Genomic DNA, 13,796 nt, shown 5'->3' with positions numbered 1-13,796 from the left:
GGGATCAGGAATTTCCACCTAATAAATGAGCAAGCGGGCTGCCTCTGTCCTGGCTGTGGGGGGGGGGGGGGGGTGAAAACACTGAAAGACCACTTGGTCATATGCTAGAAACTGGCTAGTTCAGTACATTCCTCACCTGGGAGGAATCACGGAAACACTCTAAGGCCATCGTGTGGAGAAGTATTCTCGGGCAGCATACCATCTCCAGACTGATGGCAGAGTAGGAGCCACACACTGCAAAAGCGCCCCTCAGGGGAGACTGGGCCACGCTTCCGACAGAACCTCTTCGCAGATCACTGCAGCAGGCTACAGACTGCGTACGCTTCGGCAGCAGCGTTCGCAGATGGGCTTTTCAGATACGTTAACTCACACGTGCTGGCTTTATGCTAACTGCGCCCACAGAAATAAACCCTATGGAAGAGGCGTCACAAAAGTTTTCCAACTTCTCATTGCATAAAAAGGCCCACCTAACTAGCCACGAGTGAATTTACTCCCCTGAAACGTCTGCCACTAACCTCTGTTTTGAAGCTCATTTGTCGAGAGAGGTGCTGGTCTTTGAGATTCTCTCGACCACTCTCTCCTAGAGCTGCATGATGTGAAAGCTGGAAGCTGCCCTCTCTGTCTCCTTTCAGGTTCAGGTGCTTCTGGATCACTGAAAAGCGATGGAAATGCAAGTCTGAGAAGGAAGAGCTGCTAGGAAGGGGAGAGTGCTACAGGCCACATGGTACAGAAGCGCTGTCTTCACCAGAACCTGCAGGTATGCGCGCCTTTCTGGTTAGCATTTCTGACACGCAAAAAGCCAGACTATGAGGTTTGCAAGCGTGTCCGTTGCTCAGCCTTGATGTAGTGCAGGCTTTCCTGTCACCTTTATATCTGTTCAGCAATCACTGCATTTAGCAGTTAGCATTTCTGACATGCAGCAAGTCAGACCGTGAGGTTTGCACGTGTGTTCTTTGCTCAGCCTTGATGTATTGCAGCCTTTCCTGTCACCTTTGTACCTGTACAGAGATCACTGCAGAGCCCATTCAAAAGGTCTCATCAAGCATCTGGACCAAAAAGTTTCTCCAGCTGCTACTTGGGAAAAAAACAAGCCCTCCATCTTCTCATACATAGGTAGGGAAAAAACATATGTATGTGCTTACACGGTTTAGTGCTGAGGGGACGAGTAGGCTAAAGTCTGTCCCCATCTCTTCACAGGAGAGAGCGTCTGAAACTAGCGGGGTCTGATGAGAAAGGCGTGCAGCCTGGCATTGCAAGACTTTCTCAGAGGAGATACGGCAACGCAGGCATCATTTCAGAGCAGCTTTCGTGCTGTTGATTTAAGTAAGTCGAGCACAGTATTGCACTTTGAACCACTGCCTCTTTCAGTGCAGGGTCATATGATAATAAAGACATAGATCTCTTAGGTTTCTCTGTTAGAAAGAGCTGAAGTAGGTAAGTGGTGGTGGTGGGGGGGGGTGGTCAGGCGGTCAAAAAGCAGTCTGCTCGTATGGCTGAGTATAAGCTATGTGTAAATACATATACTATGTCAGCCGCATACCTGAGATACGTTGAGGGAGATCAAGGTTTTGTTACTTTTTTCCTCCTCTCCCAAAGGATTTATGGGGAGCTAGAAAGGATTTATGGAGAACTTAGTATCAGTTAATATCAATTAATATCAAAGTTCTGTGCATGAAGTATGCCTTGGCTTATTAGTTCATTTCTGAATAAACACCCAGAAGTATGGTTGTCCAATTAATGAATAGCTGAGCTACTATTCTTTCCGTTGCAGGTTCCGCAGACCCAGCAATGCCCCTACCTTGGGCACATGTTTCTGAGCTTGCCACCTGAAATAACGTAAGCCTTTCATCTTTCCTAGCGTTTACGCGCAGATTCTGGACTAGATACATTTGGTATCTACTTTATGATGCACGTTAATCCATAGCTGCTATCCGGGTCCCAAATTCAATTTGAGCTTGTCCCAGATGGCCTAACGCAAAACACCTCTTTTAAAGTAAGCAGTAGAAGGCAGATAGTTATTGGAAGTGAGACTGTACGAAGCCGGGATTCATGAGAACATTCTCCCCCATTTAAGCAGGTGAGAGATACACACCAGGACGTCAGAACGTGCAACAACTTCTGCCTTCTCTCTTCCTCCTCCTCCTCGCTGTAGGTAGTATCCATCTATCTTATTTGGCAAGAATTAGGCTACTAGCTGTTGGTGCTGATTTGTGTTACGTTTGGCTGGAGAAACGCTTTCTAAAACATCTATTTTGTAGTTGTTCAGAGTCTGCAAATCAAAACGCGGCTCTGCTCACCTGGCAGATTACCAGTGGCAAAAGGGTCAGATGGAGGACCTGGCAAGGGAGTTGCGTTTGCGAGGTGCTATGATGCTATGAACTACCATCCACGTGGGGTTCTCTGGCACAGGTAAGCAACGCAAGCAAGTAAAGAAGTGAAACCCTGTCAGTGAAAGCTAAGCTACAACTTGGCTGTGATTGCTTAGGGAAGGCAGAAATACCACCCCCCCCCCCCCCCCCCGCAACATTATGCAGGTTGTTCAGTCTTGTGCCTAGAAAGCATTACTAATTTATTCAGGAAATTTAATCCTAACGGGAAAGGGCCAAAACTGTCTATGGATGCAAAAGCAATTATTCTGTCCAATGGAACTGAACTGCAATAGGGGGTATTTTTCTTATCTCACCTCTCCGGAAGAAGGCATCCAGACAAAATCCTGCTACGGTTTCGGTTATGCCCTCACCTCTAGTGCCGTTGTGGGTTTTACTTCTAAAAAAGAAAAAAAAAAGCTTTCTTTTTTCCTTTTATTACTGCTCTGCTAAATTAAGAGACAGTAAGGGGTCGTGACCCCATCCAACTGCAAGCCTGCTTTGCTGCTAAGTGGCGAAAAGCAAGCACTTTGAAAAAGTCTGAGAAAAGGAAACCTAACGTGTGGAAGAGAAACCTTCCTCAGCCTGAAGGGCACCGCACGTTACAAGGTTCTGTTTGCTGAACACTACCCTGATGCCCTTCGCTGAAGGACTTTTGTGCAGCTGGTGTGTCGGGATACCTGTCTAACACGTTAAACCCAGTTCAGAGTAATGTGCAGGCAGAAGGAATGTTCCCACCTAAAACCGTTTTAAGTGCCTCTGCATGGCCTCGTGCTAATTTAGCAAGGTTTGCGAAATTCTATCGCTAAGGCCAAGTCTGAGGAAGCTGTGTCCGTGGGAAAGTCCAGAACCTATCAAGAGGGCAATTTGGAAAAATGCTGCAGAGGAAGAAGGCTACACCAATGAGAGAATGGATTTCTTCCTTCCACAGCTAGCAAGAGAATACCCAAACGGTAAGAAAACAGTTCTGATTACTAGCGTTTATTTGTGACCCTCTCAGACAGGTGGGGTTCTGTTTCTTAGCGAGCTTTGTCTGTCTGTGTATAGAGCCCTGGCTGGCAGGTTGCAGAGACCCGCGTTCCAGGTTTCTCGCCCAAAAATCTACCCTTTTCCTTTCCTGGCATGGGTGAGGTGGCAAACTACAGGTCTTCCTGTCTGTCTCCTTTCCTGCTGCTTTGACTTAAATTCTAGAAAAGAGAAAGGTGGGCAGGAAAGGATTTTTCTATACTGAGCAATTGCGGAAGCGAATAATGAGGAAATGAGACTCTTTCTCAGTTAGTGTGGCAAATAACAGAAGGGAGTCGGCGCCCTCCCATTCCACGACCAGCAGCAGAACGCTCTTCCCAGGCACCAGGAGCTCAGTCTCATTGTACAGTAGTCATTTCAGCAGCCTCACTGGAAAAAGCCAGGGAGCAGTACAGTAGTCAGCAGCATTAAATTAAATAAATAGTCATAAATAGAAGTTAGTTACAACTCCCTAGTTTCCCAGGCATGCTTCTGCCAATTGCACCATGACTTTCCCACTCCTAAATGTCTTCTCGACAATCTGTCTTCATCCTCACTCCTTCAAACGTGAGTCTTCCCTGGGCTACGTTGTGGTTAGCGTTTGATCGCGACACTTAGGCACGTTGGGAGGAATCACTGAGTTTCCCCTACCAACAGTACCTCTCCCTGGTCAGGCTATGTGAACAGGAGCTCATGAGGGTTTTCCTTAGACTCTTGCTTTGTCCTCCAGGTGTGCAGATGAGAGTCTCTGATACAGGGACCAGTTACTCACCCTTTTGTCCCCTGCTCTTTCAGCGCCCGTGGGAACTAGAGACAGTGGACGAGCTAGACCTGCACCGTTTGTGTACGGGAGATACTCAGCTGACTCCCTCCTGTCATTTGGAACGTGGAAAAATCCTGGCGTTGAACAAGGTGGAGACCGAGGGCCTCACATACCAGCTAATCTACCTGGCTGGGTAAGATAAGAAAGCATTTATTAATTACTCAGCCAGGTACCCTGCATCCCACCCAGTCGCAATGGTGTTGGTACACTCCACAGCACAGCCTCTGCCCCCTCTCCCTTATTTGGCTGCTGATGGGAGGTTGAAATTATCCTCCAGAACAGGTCAAAATGCATACTGCCTTTTTAATGCATTGCTAGCACGTGACCCTGTTTACGGACTAAAGGCTTCAGTATCCAGCTTAGGAGAGATGCCTCATGCTGTAGACAGTTGCCCAGATCTTTCCTGCACCCACTGACAGTCCCTTTTTTTTTTTTTTCCCCCCTCTCCTTTTGGTCCCTGTAACTTCTTCTGGACTGATGGAAAGATGCCATAGGTGTAATTCATCAAAATATCCACAGTGAAGAAGGCTAGGAGGTATGAACAAAAACGGTCTTGCTGAGCAGGGGCAAGAGGAAAACTTTACTGAGCAGAGTAGCGCGAGCAGTTCTGTGGCATTCCTTAGCCCTCGCACCCCATATCCTGCTAATAGCACGTGGCCTGGCAGAAAGGAGAGCCTGCACATAAATACTAATTTTGGTTTTGTTTTTAAGTTGGGGCACTCCTGCCCTCCCCGCCCCATCACACAGGTAGCCCTTTCAGCACCGATGTAGATCTTCAGCACAGGGATGACTTAATGGCAGGCACTCAAGCACGTGGAAAGTGGGGAAATCACAGAAAATGTAAAGGGGACACTGTCAAAGGAAACAGAAGTGTGCTGTCTGTGCTGTGGCTCTCCTCCATCGGAGCACCATGTAGGCAGACATCCCCCCCCCGCCCCTTCCCCACTATCTCCCCGGCTATTAATGTAGTATCGCTAACAGGAGGAGACAAATCAGTGTTTGGAGAAAGTGTTTCAGCTCATTTACATTCTGGGCTTTGCTCTCTGAACCAGGCTGGCCAGCATGACAGCGATTTGCATTTCTGCTCCAAGAGATGTAGGAGGTGATTGCCAATGAGACCTGCTGTCTAGAGACCTAGACCGATTCCTTCTGCGGCCTCCTTTCCAAATGGTGAACGGTTCCATAAGAGACTGATGGCGACTGCTAAAACCTCTCTGCCCTGAAGCCAGCAAGGTAAGACATTTGACAGTGTCCCCTTCATATGTAGGTATTCTATAGTCAGTAAGGGACCCTCATGCGCAGGGAGGAGGGGAGGGACGCTCACTCTGATGCTTCCCTTTGAAACAAACAAGAACAAAACAGACAGACAGACAGACAGACGCACAGCCAGGAATATACAGAAGAGTGGTGCAAGGGCCCAGGGGAGCACACTTCAGTGAGTCCCTAAGCGCACCTCAGTGCTGGGAGAGCACAGCCCCCCCCAATCACACGCACACCACACTACCCCAGAGACGCTCCATTTCAGCCAGTGTTGGAGGTCAATCCTTCCTCTCAATACATAGGCTTTTTTTCTCTTAAAATCTGTATATAATATATATATTTATATTCTGTATATATATATATATATATATTTATATATATATATTTATATATCCTATATACACATATTGCACACCGTCCTCTGGCCTCCTGCATTCCTGCCTGTTAGTGGAAACGTTTCCGTTTCTCCTCTGGATCTGACCCGAAGTCCCGGGACCCGATGCCATTCTGAAGGTTTATTAGCGAGTCCTTCATCTGCAAGACAAGAAAGGTCTCCGATGTGATGCTACGCTAACTCCAAAAGGTGAGAGAGCGTTTGGGTTTTCCTTCCCAAACCGTGCCTTCAGATGCCTCCTCTTTCCATACAGAGCATTGAAATCATATTCATCTGTTTTCTGGGACTGGTACCTCAGGGCTGGGACGTGCAAATAGAAAAATGGAGCCTGAGAAGGGAGCGAGAGAGCGTTTTTCCAAGATAACAAGGACGTGGTGAGCAGAAAGAGGTGCAAGGTGAGCTGCTCTCTCCATACGGGAGAGCCCCTTTCCTTCATAAACCTCATTAGAAGCAGGCGAGCGTACAACTGGCGCTTTGGCAGCGGGTGCTGAAACCGCTGGCTTTGTGGTATTAAGCACCCACGCAGAACCTGTCCCCTTGGGCCTCACAAGCTACAAGCTGCACGTGAACCCAGGCCAGAAGGGGGAAAATTTTGCATTCCAAACAGGGATTGACAAGGTTTTCACAGACCTTCCCCCCCCCCGCCCCCCCAACTGGGATGCCAGGGACTAGATACAAAACGTGGTGTCTAATCTAAGGCTTTGGCCACGCAGACCTCTCTCCTTGACTTGCCTGGACCTAAGAGATGAAAGCGAGGCTGTGGCATCCTATGAATAGCCCTTGGGACCTGCTGCACACACCTGTGTCGGAAGAGGCATCTAAAGGGAGAGAGGAGCAGCAGAGGAAATCCACCTGACTGGCTGCAGTGGAACTAGGTAAGGCTGTGGGATTGCAGGCAGGCAGCTGAAAGGACGCGGTGCCCTTCTTGTCACAGTGCTAAATGGCCAGAATTGCATTCTCACCTGGTCTAGAAGCATCACCGAAGATTTGATGATCTCACGCCACTTCTGTAGCTCTGAGTCATGATACTTCTGCTGAGATTCTAATAACTGGGCCCATTCTGTCTGGGATTGGGGTAACCTGTCAGGCAGAATATGAGCAAGAGTGAATGTGGGAAAACTAAGGTCAAGGTGAGGAAAAGCAGGCTGGGAGGTAGACTGTGTTGATTGCTGTCCAATCTCTCCCCTCCTCCCTGAGGTAGTTCCCCTCCCTGAGCGAGTGTCTCCTAATGTGCTTTGTATTTGCCTAAACTGGACGCCGACGTCACTCTGCGTTAACCACGGTAATAGCCAAGACTTGGCGTTTGCAGAAGCACCCAAACGTGGTTATAGCCGAATGCCCAGGTTCCGGAGAGGAAGCTGAGTACAGAAGGCAGTACGTGCTCATGGCCCGAGAGGCGTGTGCTGAAAGAAGGTGGCAGTGCTTATGCTGTTGGACAGATTGCCAGGTACTGTTTCTGTGGCTGTGTTGCTCTAGATGTGCTGTGTTAGCTTTTGTTAGCGCAAGGCTTTCCCTTTATCCTGAGGCACAGTGGCACTAACTTCCTTCTGGAATGACAGGTAAGCGTAGGCACAAGTCCCCCCCCCGCCCCTCGAGGCCCAAACGGTCCCCCAGGAAGCTGCTGAATGGGGCTGGCTCAGTGCAGGTGCCAGGGCTCAGCCAGTGATGGGGAGGTGCCCGGGACTGGCTGCCAACGCCTGCCACTCAGGGGCATGTGATGGGGCTCGGGCAGCCGCCAGCCCTGAGCCCAGCGAGTGGGTGGAGCTTGGCTGGGCCGAGGCCAGGATAAAGCTCAGTGGGGCAGAGCGACGCAAGGAGCGTAGCGACGAGGAGCGTAGTCAAGGCAGTTAGCACGGCAGTTAGGTAGTCAAGGCAGTTAGCACGGCAGTTAGGTAGTCAAGGCAGTTAGCACGGCAGAGGCCGGTGCCCTCCAAAGAAGAGCTTCAGGTCAGGCTGTCTCCCTTTGAAGGTAAGCTGCATGTAGCCTCTTTTCTCCTCACTGGTCTGAACTGTGGGCCCCAGGCGTTGCCAATTGTTAAGCTAGCTCAGCTTCGCCTCCTGCCTGGAGTCACAGCAGAGGACAGGCTGTCTCCCTTAGAAAGTATGCTGAATGTTGTCTGAAGCAGGTGCTCTCGTGGGCCTGTAATACCAACAGCTTTACCTGTTGCTAAGATAGCTAAACCTCACCTACTTTGCCTTCTGCCTGAAGTCCCTGCTTAAGTACTAAAATCCCCCCTCTCTTGGGTGTTGCCTGTCTTACATAAGGAGACAGTGTTCACCTTCTAGGCGTTGCAGGCTACAGTTGAGTCTTTCAAAAATTATAGTCTTGGTCTTCAGCCTCCTATGCTGGAGTCCCTACGTTAGCAGTAGCTCCCCAAACTAACCTCCTTTTTAACTTCCTAGCCATGTAATGCTCTACTTTGTTCCCTCTTACCTCAGGAGGAGGGCAGAGGGCACCGGCCTCTGCCGCGCCTTCCTGCCGTCGCCAACTGCCGTGCTAACTGCCTTGACTACGCTCCTCGTCGCTACGCTCCTCGCGTCGCTCTAGCCGGACTGAGCTTTATCCTGGCCTCGGCCCAGCCAAGCTCCACCCGCTCGCTGGGCTCAGGGCTGGCAGCTGCCCGAGCCCCATCACATGCCCCTGAGTGGCAGGCGTTGGCAGCCAGTCCCGGGCACCTCCCCATCACTGGCTGAGCCCTGGCACCTGTCTTACACCACATCCTCCAGCCCTGGCATTTGCTACACAACAGATAATGTTAAGCGTAACAGAGTGGGGAAAAAAAAAAAAAGACAATAAAAAAATGGATCCAGTCCCAATGGTGTAAATCCTAGTCTCCTAAAAAAAACCAACAACACTCTACTATGAATAAAGATGGCTTTCCTTGTCCAGCTGGAGAGGTTACGCATTTAGGACTGGTACTTAGTTTCGGGGACCACTGACTGCCCATATCCATGCTGAATCTAAGTCTCATCAGAACCAGCCATGAAGAAAATGTCTGCGGAGCCTTAATGTGCTTCTGAGCATGCCCAGCCTCAGACTCCAGCAGATGGGTTTGGTCTCTCACAGGGCAGGGTACAGTGCAGCACCTATTTCCACAGCCTCTCTGCAATCACAGTCGCCGCAACACAAGGAGGTTACCTTTGCAAGGGAATAGTATGATTCCAGTACATGCACGTTACAAGAGGCATAAAAGCACTGTATAAGCCCTACACTAATACTGTAGTTGTGGCCCAGATAGCAAGAGTATTCAGAGGCTGTTATGGAAAAGAGCAAGCCCCCACCTGAAAAGGAGAAATAGCAAAGCCCATAACATGAGGCAGGGCCTGCCAGAAGAAAAAAAAAAAAATCACTGAGGCAGCGCTTTGCTAAGATGTTTAAAGACAAAGCAAAGTGCTAGCAAGAGGATCACTGTGACCACACAATAATACTGCCAGGGACATATGGGGGACAAAAACACCTTAAAAAAAAAGGGGGGGGGGGGCCGTCTGTGTTCCTAACCTCAATCACTAAGAATAGAGACTCAAAGCAGGAGAGCAGGATTATCTAGCATTCTATGTACAGCACGCATTCGCCCAAAATGCCAGCGAGACCTCACAACCCCGAACTGCTGGCCCTCATTGCAAACAACATCAAGCCACCAGTGTACGCGCCAGCTATGGCAGGGGCTCTGGAGGGCATCCTGGGAAATACCAGCTGGCAAAGCAGTCTTTCTTGGACCCTAGACAAGATGGGAGAGGCTATACTACAGACTGATCCCAAGAATAAACTCAGTCCGGTTTGCAGCAGTGAGCAGCATGCCTTCTGCAGAGGCTGCTATGGGAACCCTGCCTTGCTGCTGAGAGGCCTGCACACATGTCAGTAAGCACACACCCAGCAAGACGTTATGTAACAGGACGCTCAAAAAGCTGTGGCCAAGGTTCCATGCTACCAGTTATTAGGCAAGGAAGGCAGTCATCTGCAGTTGCTCGTCACTGCTTACCAGCTACCTCCAAGGCACTCAGGAGGTCATTGTGGAGCTCCCTGCACCCGCCTAGTGCTCACGTGCCTCGCGCCCCCCCCCCCCCCACAAGAGCAATTTGCTAGTATCTGGACCTTTCAAAATACATCTCGAACCATTGGGCGGCATGTGCTCCAGTTCTCATTTGGATGCAAATGCTTTTCATAAATACAGGGAAGTTTAGCCAGCAAAGGAGAGAGGTGACAACACTGGCTCAAGGCTGCAGAACATTTGTTCATAGCGCTTGTGTCCTCAGTTACACAGCAGACGGAGAAGGAGCAGAAGTAAGTTGCCTTTAACGCACTGTCTTCTGCTCTAACTGGCCAACCGTATAAAACTTAGTGGAAACATTGATTTATAGCCATGCAGCTTCAGCTACCTAGCAGCTTGAGCTGTCTAAAAAGCTTACCTTTGTTGTAACTACAGAAGGGAAGGCATCTCTTTGAGAACCCTGGGCTCTGGCAGTCTATAAAACCCTCTATCTATCTAACATCAATAGGAAGCATGCAAGAAGAGACAAAGACCAAAAAAAAAAAAAAAAAAAAAGGGGTATGACGTTACCTCTCTTGTAGCCGCAAGCCTTGCCATGCCGTGAGCGTCTGGGTGGTATATTCCAGCATCCAGAGTTTGTAGAACAGCATCATATTGAGAATGACCAACAACACCAGACTGGGGATTTAAAAAAAAAAAAAAAAAAGGCGTCAGTCAGTTTACTGTGAGCACTGTATACCTCCGTTCTCTGCCAGTCCCACCTGGGAAAACACCCAATGCTTTAACAAGGTTTCCGGGGCCCAGGGCTACTCTGTATGGGAGTGGGAATTTAATCTGAGTAAGAGGCAGGTGATCAGCGCTCAAAACTTCACCTTCTGGGAGAGAGGTGTGAGCAGGAGGACAGAGAGGATGACAGATGGAGCAGACAGAACAGGCTGGATGGGTGGCTGTGCTGAATGCCAAGGAAGGGAGGAAAAAAGGAGAGTAAAGAAAGAGGTAAAAAAGAGAGACAGTACCTGAAACAGATCCTAATGGGAGCAGGGAAGAGAAAAGACGGAGTAGCTGCAGGTTAGAAACGGACTGACACAAAACGGGAAAAACTGGGCTGAGCAGAGAAGGCTCATAGAGGGTACAGAAGATTGGGGGGGGGGGGGGAGGAAGGAAGAAAGGAACAGTGGGAAAAGAGGCAAGAAGGAAAGATAATATTCATGTGCCTGCTATTATGGGTGATAGTCAGCAAAAGCGTTAGCTGTGGGAGGGTCTTGTGGACAAGCACAGAGAGTGCCCACGTGGGGCACTGGCAGATAGGTAAATGCACATTTCCACCTGCGTGCGCCTACCCCTCCTCACCTGCTGACACCATATCCAGAGATAGGAACGCCACCGCAGGCCGTGCAAGCCAGTGCTCTTACCAGACAGGTACTGTAACTGCTCCTCTCCCACCACCACCACACACTGGCATTTCCGCTCCTCCTATCTATCAGCTACACTGACAGGCTCAGGGAATAGATTCCAAAATAACACGCTTGTGCCTGACCGTGAATAATGCTGCTATTTTGCTGGAAGAATGGCCCACTATAAGCCAATTCAGGCAGATGGCAACCAGCCAGACATGTGCTCTGGAAACATTAATGAAGGGCGCTCTGACCACTCTAAGCGAGTAGCCTGTAAGTAGAGATTGTTTTAAAGCATTTGTGCCTTCCTACCAAAAACATCAGTTGCATCTCACCTGTCCAGACACAGAAGACAGCACCAGGCTGTCTGCCCGCAAATATCTGCCACACGGCCCAAATTTCTCCCACAAATAGCCGTACTGCTGCTACATGTGCAGTCACAGCTGCCCAAATGCCAGTTACTGAACTGCGTTTGGTGGGAAGCTTTTGGGTTGCCGCTGTAAACCTATCCAGTCTTTAAACTCACTGGGAAAAGGAAACACAGAAAGGCGCTCAATTCTAAAAAGTAACATCAGTCTACAAATCTCATCTTCTTCAGACCTCACAAAAAAGGTGGATGGAGCTTCAGGAAAGAATGCTCAAGCATCCTCTTTTCCTCTAGGGTTAGCATTAGATTTCCATTTCCCTAAGTGCTGGGGGAGGAAAAAACTACAAAAAAACCAGCCATATCCAGATCACTCATTCAGACTGTACTGCTTGACTAGTCCTGTCCTGCAACAGCCGCAACACTTAACGTCTTGACAGCCCAAAAGGCAGAGAAACGATAAATACTCCCAGGTTTGGGGCTACTACAGGCAGAGTCATAGGGATATGAGGGGCTCATTCTGAGCACAGATCCAGCAGGTCTGAGACTAGCAACTGTGAAAGGTGGTGGCAGGAAGAGGAACCAAAGTAAACCTAGTCCTTGCTGCTGAGCTACCAAAATCTCGCCAATCTCTCTTGCTTCGTGTGTTTCTACCCTTATTTCACAGAATTCATCTCTAAGCGGTCCAGCTTTTTTCCCCGGATGGTCTCTCTCTCTCCAAAGTCACTGCCCAGGAACAGACATTTCCAAGTACCCAACCAGAATTTGCCAGTTCTGAGGAAAGAAGTAGCAAACAGGCCTCCTCACATATGCTGAGCCCTGTTGTGATTGCACAGCCTCTTCCTCGGTCACAACCAGAATGCTTTGCTAATTACAGCTAGCTTGTTGGCAGATGACATTAAAAGACTTGGTTCACAAAATACATTTTTTAGATGACATCTGAAGAAGTAATCAATCTCTGAACTGGGTCCCTAAAAGAAAAGAGCTTCCTTCTGTTTGTCCCATTTCCCTTAACTGTTGACTCCCCTTCTCCTTGCATAGCTTGCCCCTTGCCTTGTGTGCCAGCTAACAACACTGCCCGTGTCCCATACAGCACAGCCGTCCTCCCTTAAGGACTCCTAGGTACATGCAGTAGCGTGGCGCCTGTGCTTGGTTAAAGCAAGCTCAGAACTGAGGGGAAAGGAGAGACTTCGATGAAGAAAGGAGCTACAGAGCCACAACAGTGGCTGGCTTAGGTCTGCAGGAGCTGCGAGCAAGGCAGACAAAACATTTGATGGGGCATTTGGGAGAAATTTTAACTCATTCTTTTCTGCCTCTCGTTGCTTTCCTGTCCTCGAAAAGGTTTTGGGAACAGAGAAGAACAGGAGAGAGAAAAAAGACTCGCCCAGGGGAGCACAGAACACCAGAGACACAGGAGGCCCAAAGAAGAAAGACTGACTGTGAAGGGAGAGCAGAGAAGATCACTTACACACAACTGATAACAAGGAGCAGCTTGGAGACACTCTGCAGGTGGAAACCGCTGGGGCTCTCCTCAGGGATGTGCCGTGTCTGAGTGGAACCTGAGGAGACGCGTTTAGGCTGTGAAAGGCCATCCAATGGGGAGGGCGATTCTTTACACCACTGCTCCATCTCATTCAAACACACGCATCCGCTGCTCTAGAAAACCCTGATCCCTCTCTCCCATTAAGCCTCTCTCCAACAAGGGTCCAGTTTGTCTCCAGAGGTGCCCAGTTCTCCACCCCCAACCCTGAGGGGTCTGCACGTTTCTGACCTGCCACGTGCTTGATTCGATGCGCAACCTCCTCATCTGTAGGGGTGGTGACCGGACTCAGCACCTCCTCCAGGTGTGGCACCCGCAGGTGGGCGTGGGCCCGTTTCCTCCGGCGCACGGTCGATTGCTTGCTCACTTTCTCTTTGGGGGATTGTCTGTGGACCTCAGCCAGGTACGTGCTCTCCGTTTTGGTCAGTTCACTCTCTGCAAAGACAGGAAGAGGCGCGTCTAATAGGACGGACACCAGCCTTGCCCGCTGACATCAACTTAAAGCCCTCTAACGACACAGCCGCTCGGCGGAGTGCCATCCGAGCCAAAGCATCCCGGCAAGGGCTGGCGCTGGCCGTGCCTGAGGAAGATAACGCTGCACAGCCCTTATACCTGTAGCCAAGCCCTGGGCCCCGACTGCCTGTTCTCATGCCAGAGAGCA

The 13,796-nt window shown here is 49.6% G+C and overlaps 1 protein-coding gene across 17 annotated transcripts in view; it reads right to left on the bottom strand.

Moving 5' to 3' along the window:
• Positions 1-226: 226 nt before the first annotated feature.
• Positions 227-13,796, bottom strand: part of GRAMD1B (GRAM domain containing 1B) — a 146,682-nt gene continuing 133,112 nt past the window's right edge. For 16 of the 17 annotated variants that reach the window (XM_068916958.1, XM_068916949.1, XM_068916950.1 and 13 more), the window contains 6 exons: positions 13,367-13,570; positions 13,064-13,154; positions 10,408-10,515; positions 6,811-6,928; positions 5,870-5,988; positions 227-2,766 (listed from right to left, as the gene is read on the bottom strand). In XM_068916958.1, the coding sequence (XP_068773059.1) occupies positions 5,899-5,988; positions 6,811-6,928; positions 10,408-10,515; positions 13,064-13,154; positions 13,367-13,570 (611 nt within the window). In that variant the 3' untranslated portion in view covers positions 227-2,766; positions 5,870-5,898. The remainder of the gene's footprint in view (positions 2,767-5,869; positions 5,989-6,810; positions 6,929-10,407; positions 10,516-13,063; positions 13,155-13,366; positions 13,571-13,796) is intronic. The other variant, XR_011135930.1, reaches the window with a different exon arrangement.

The sequence above is a fragment of the Struthio camelus genome, chromosome 22 (genome assembly GCF_040807025.1).
Source record: "Struthio camelus isolate bStrCam1 chromosome 22, bStrCam1.hap1, whole genome shotgun sequence".
Lineage (NCBI taxonomy): Eukaryota > Metazoa > Chordata > Aves > Struthioniformes > Struthionidae > Struthio > Struthio camelus.
The sequence above is the reverse complement of the archived record's forward strand: the minus strand, read 5'-3'. Positions and strand labels throughout refer to the sequence as shown.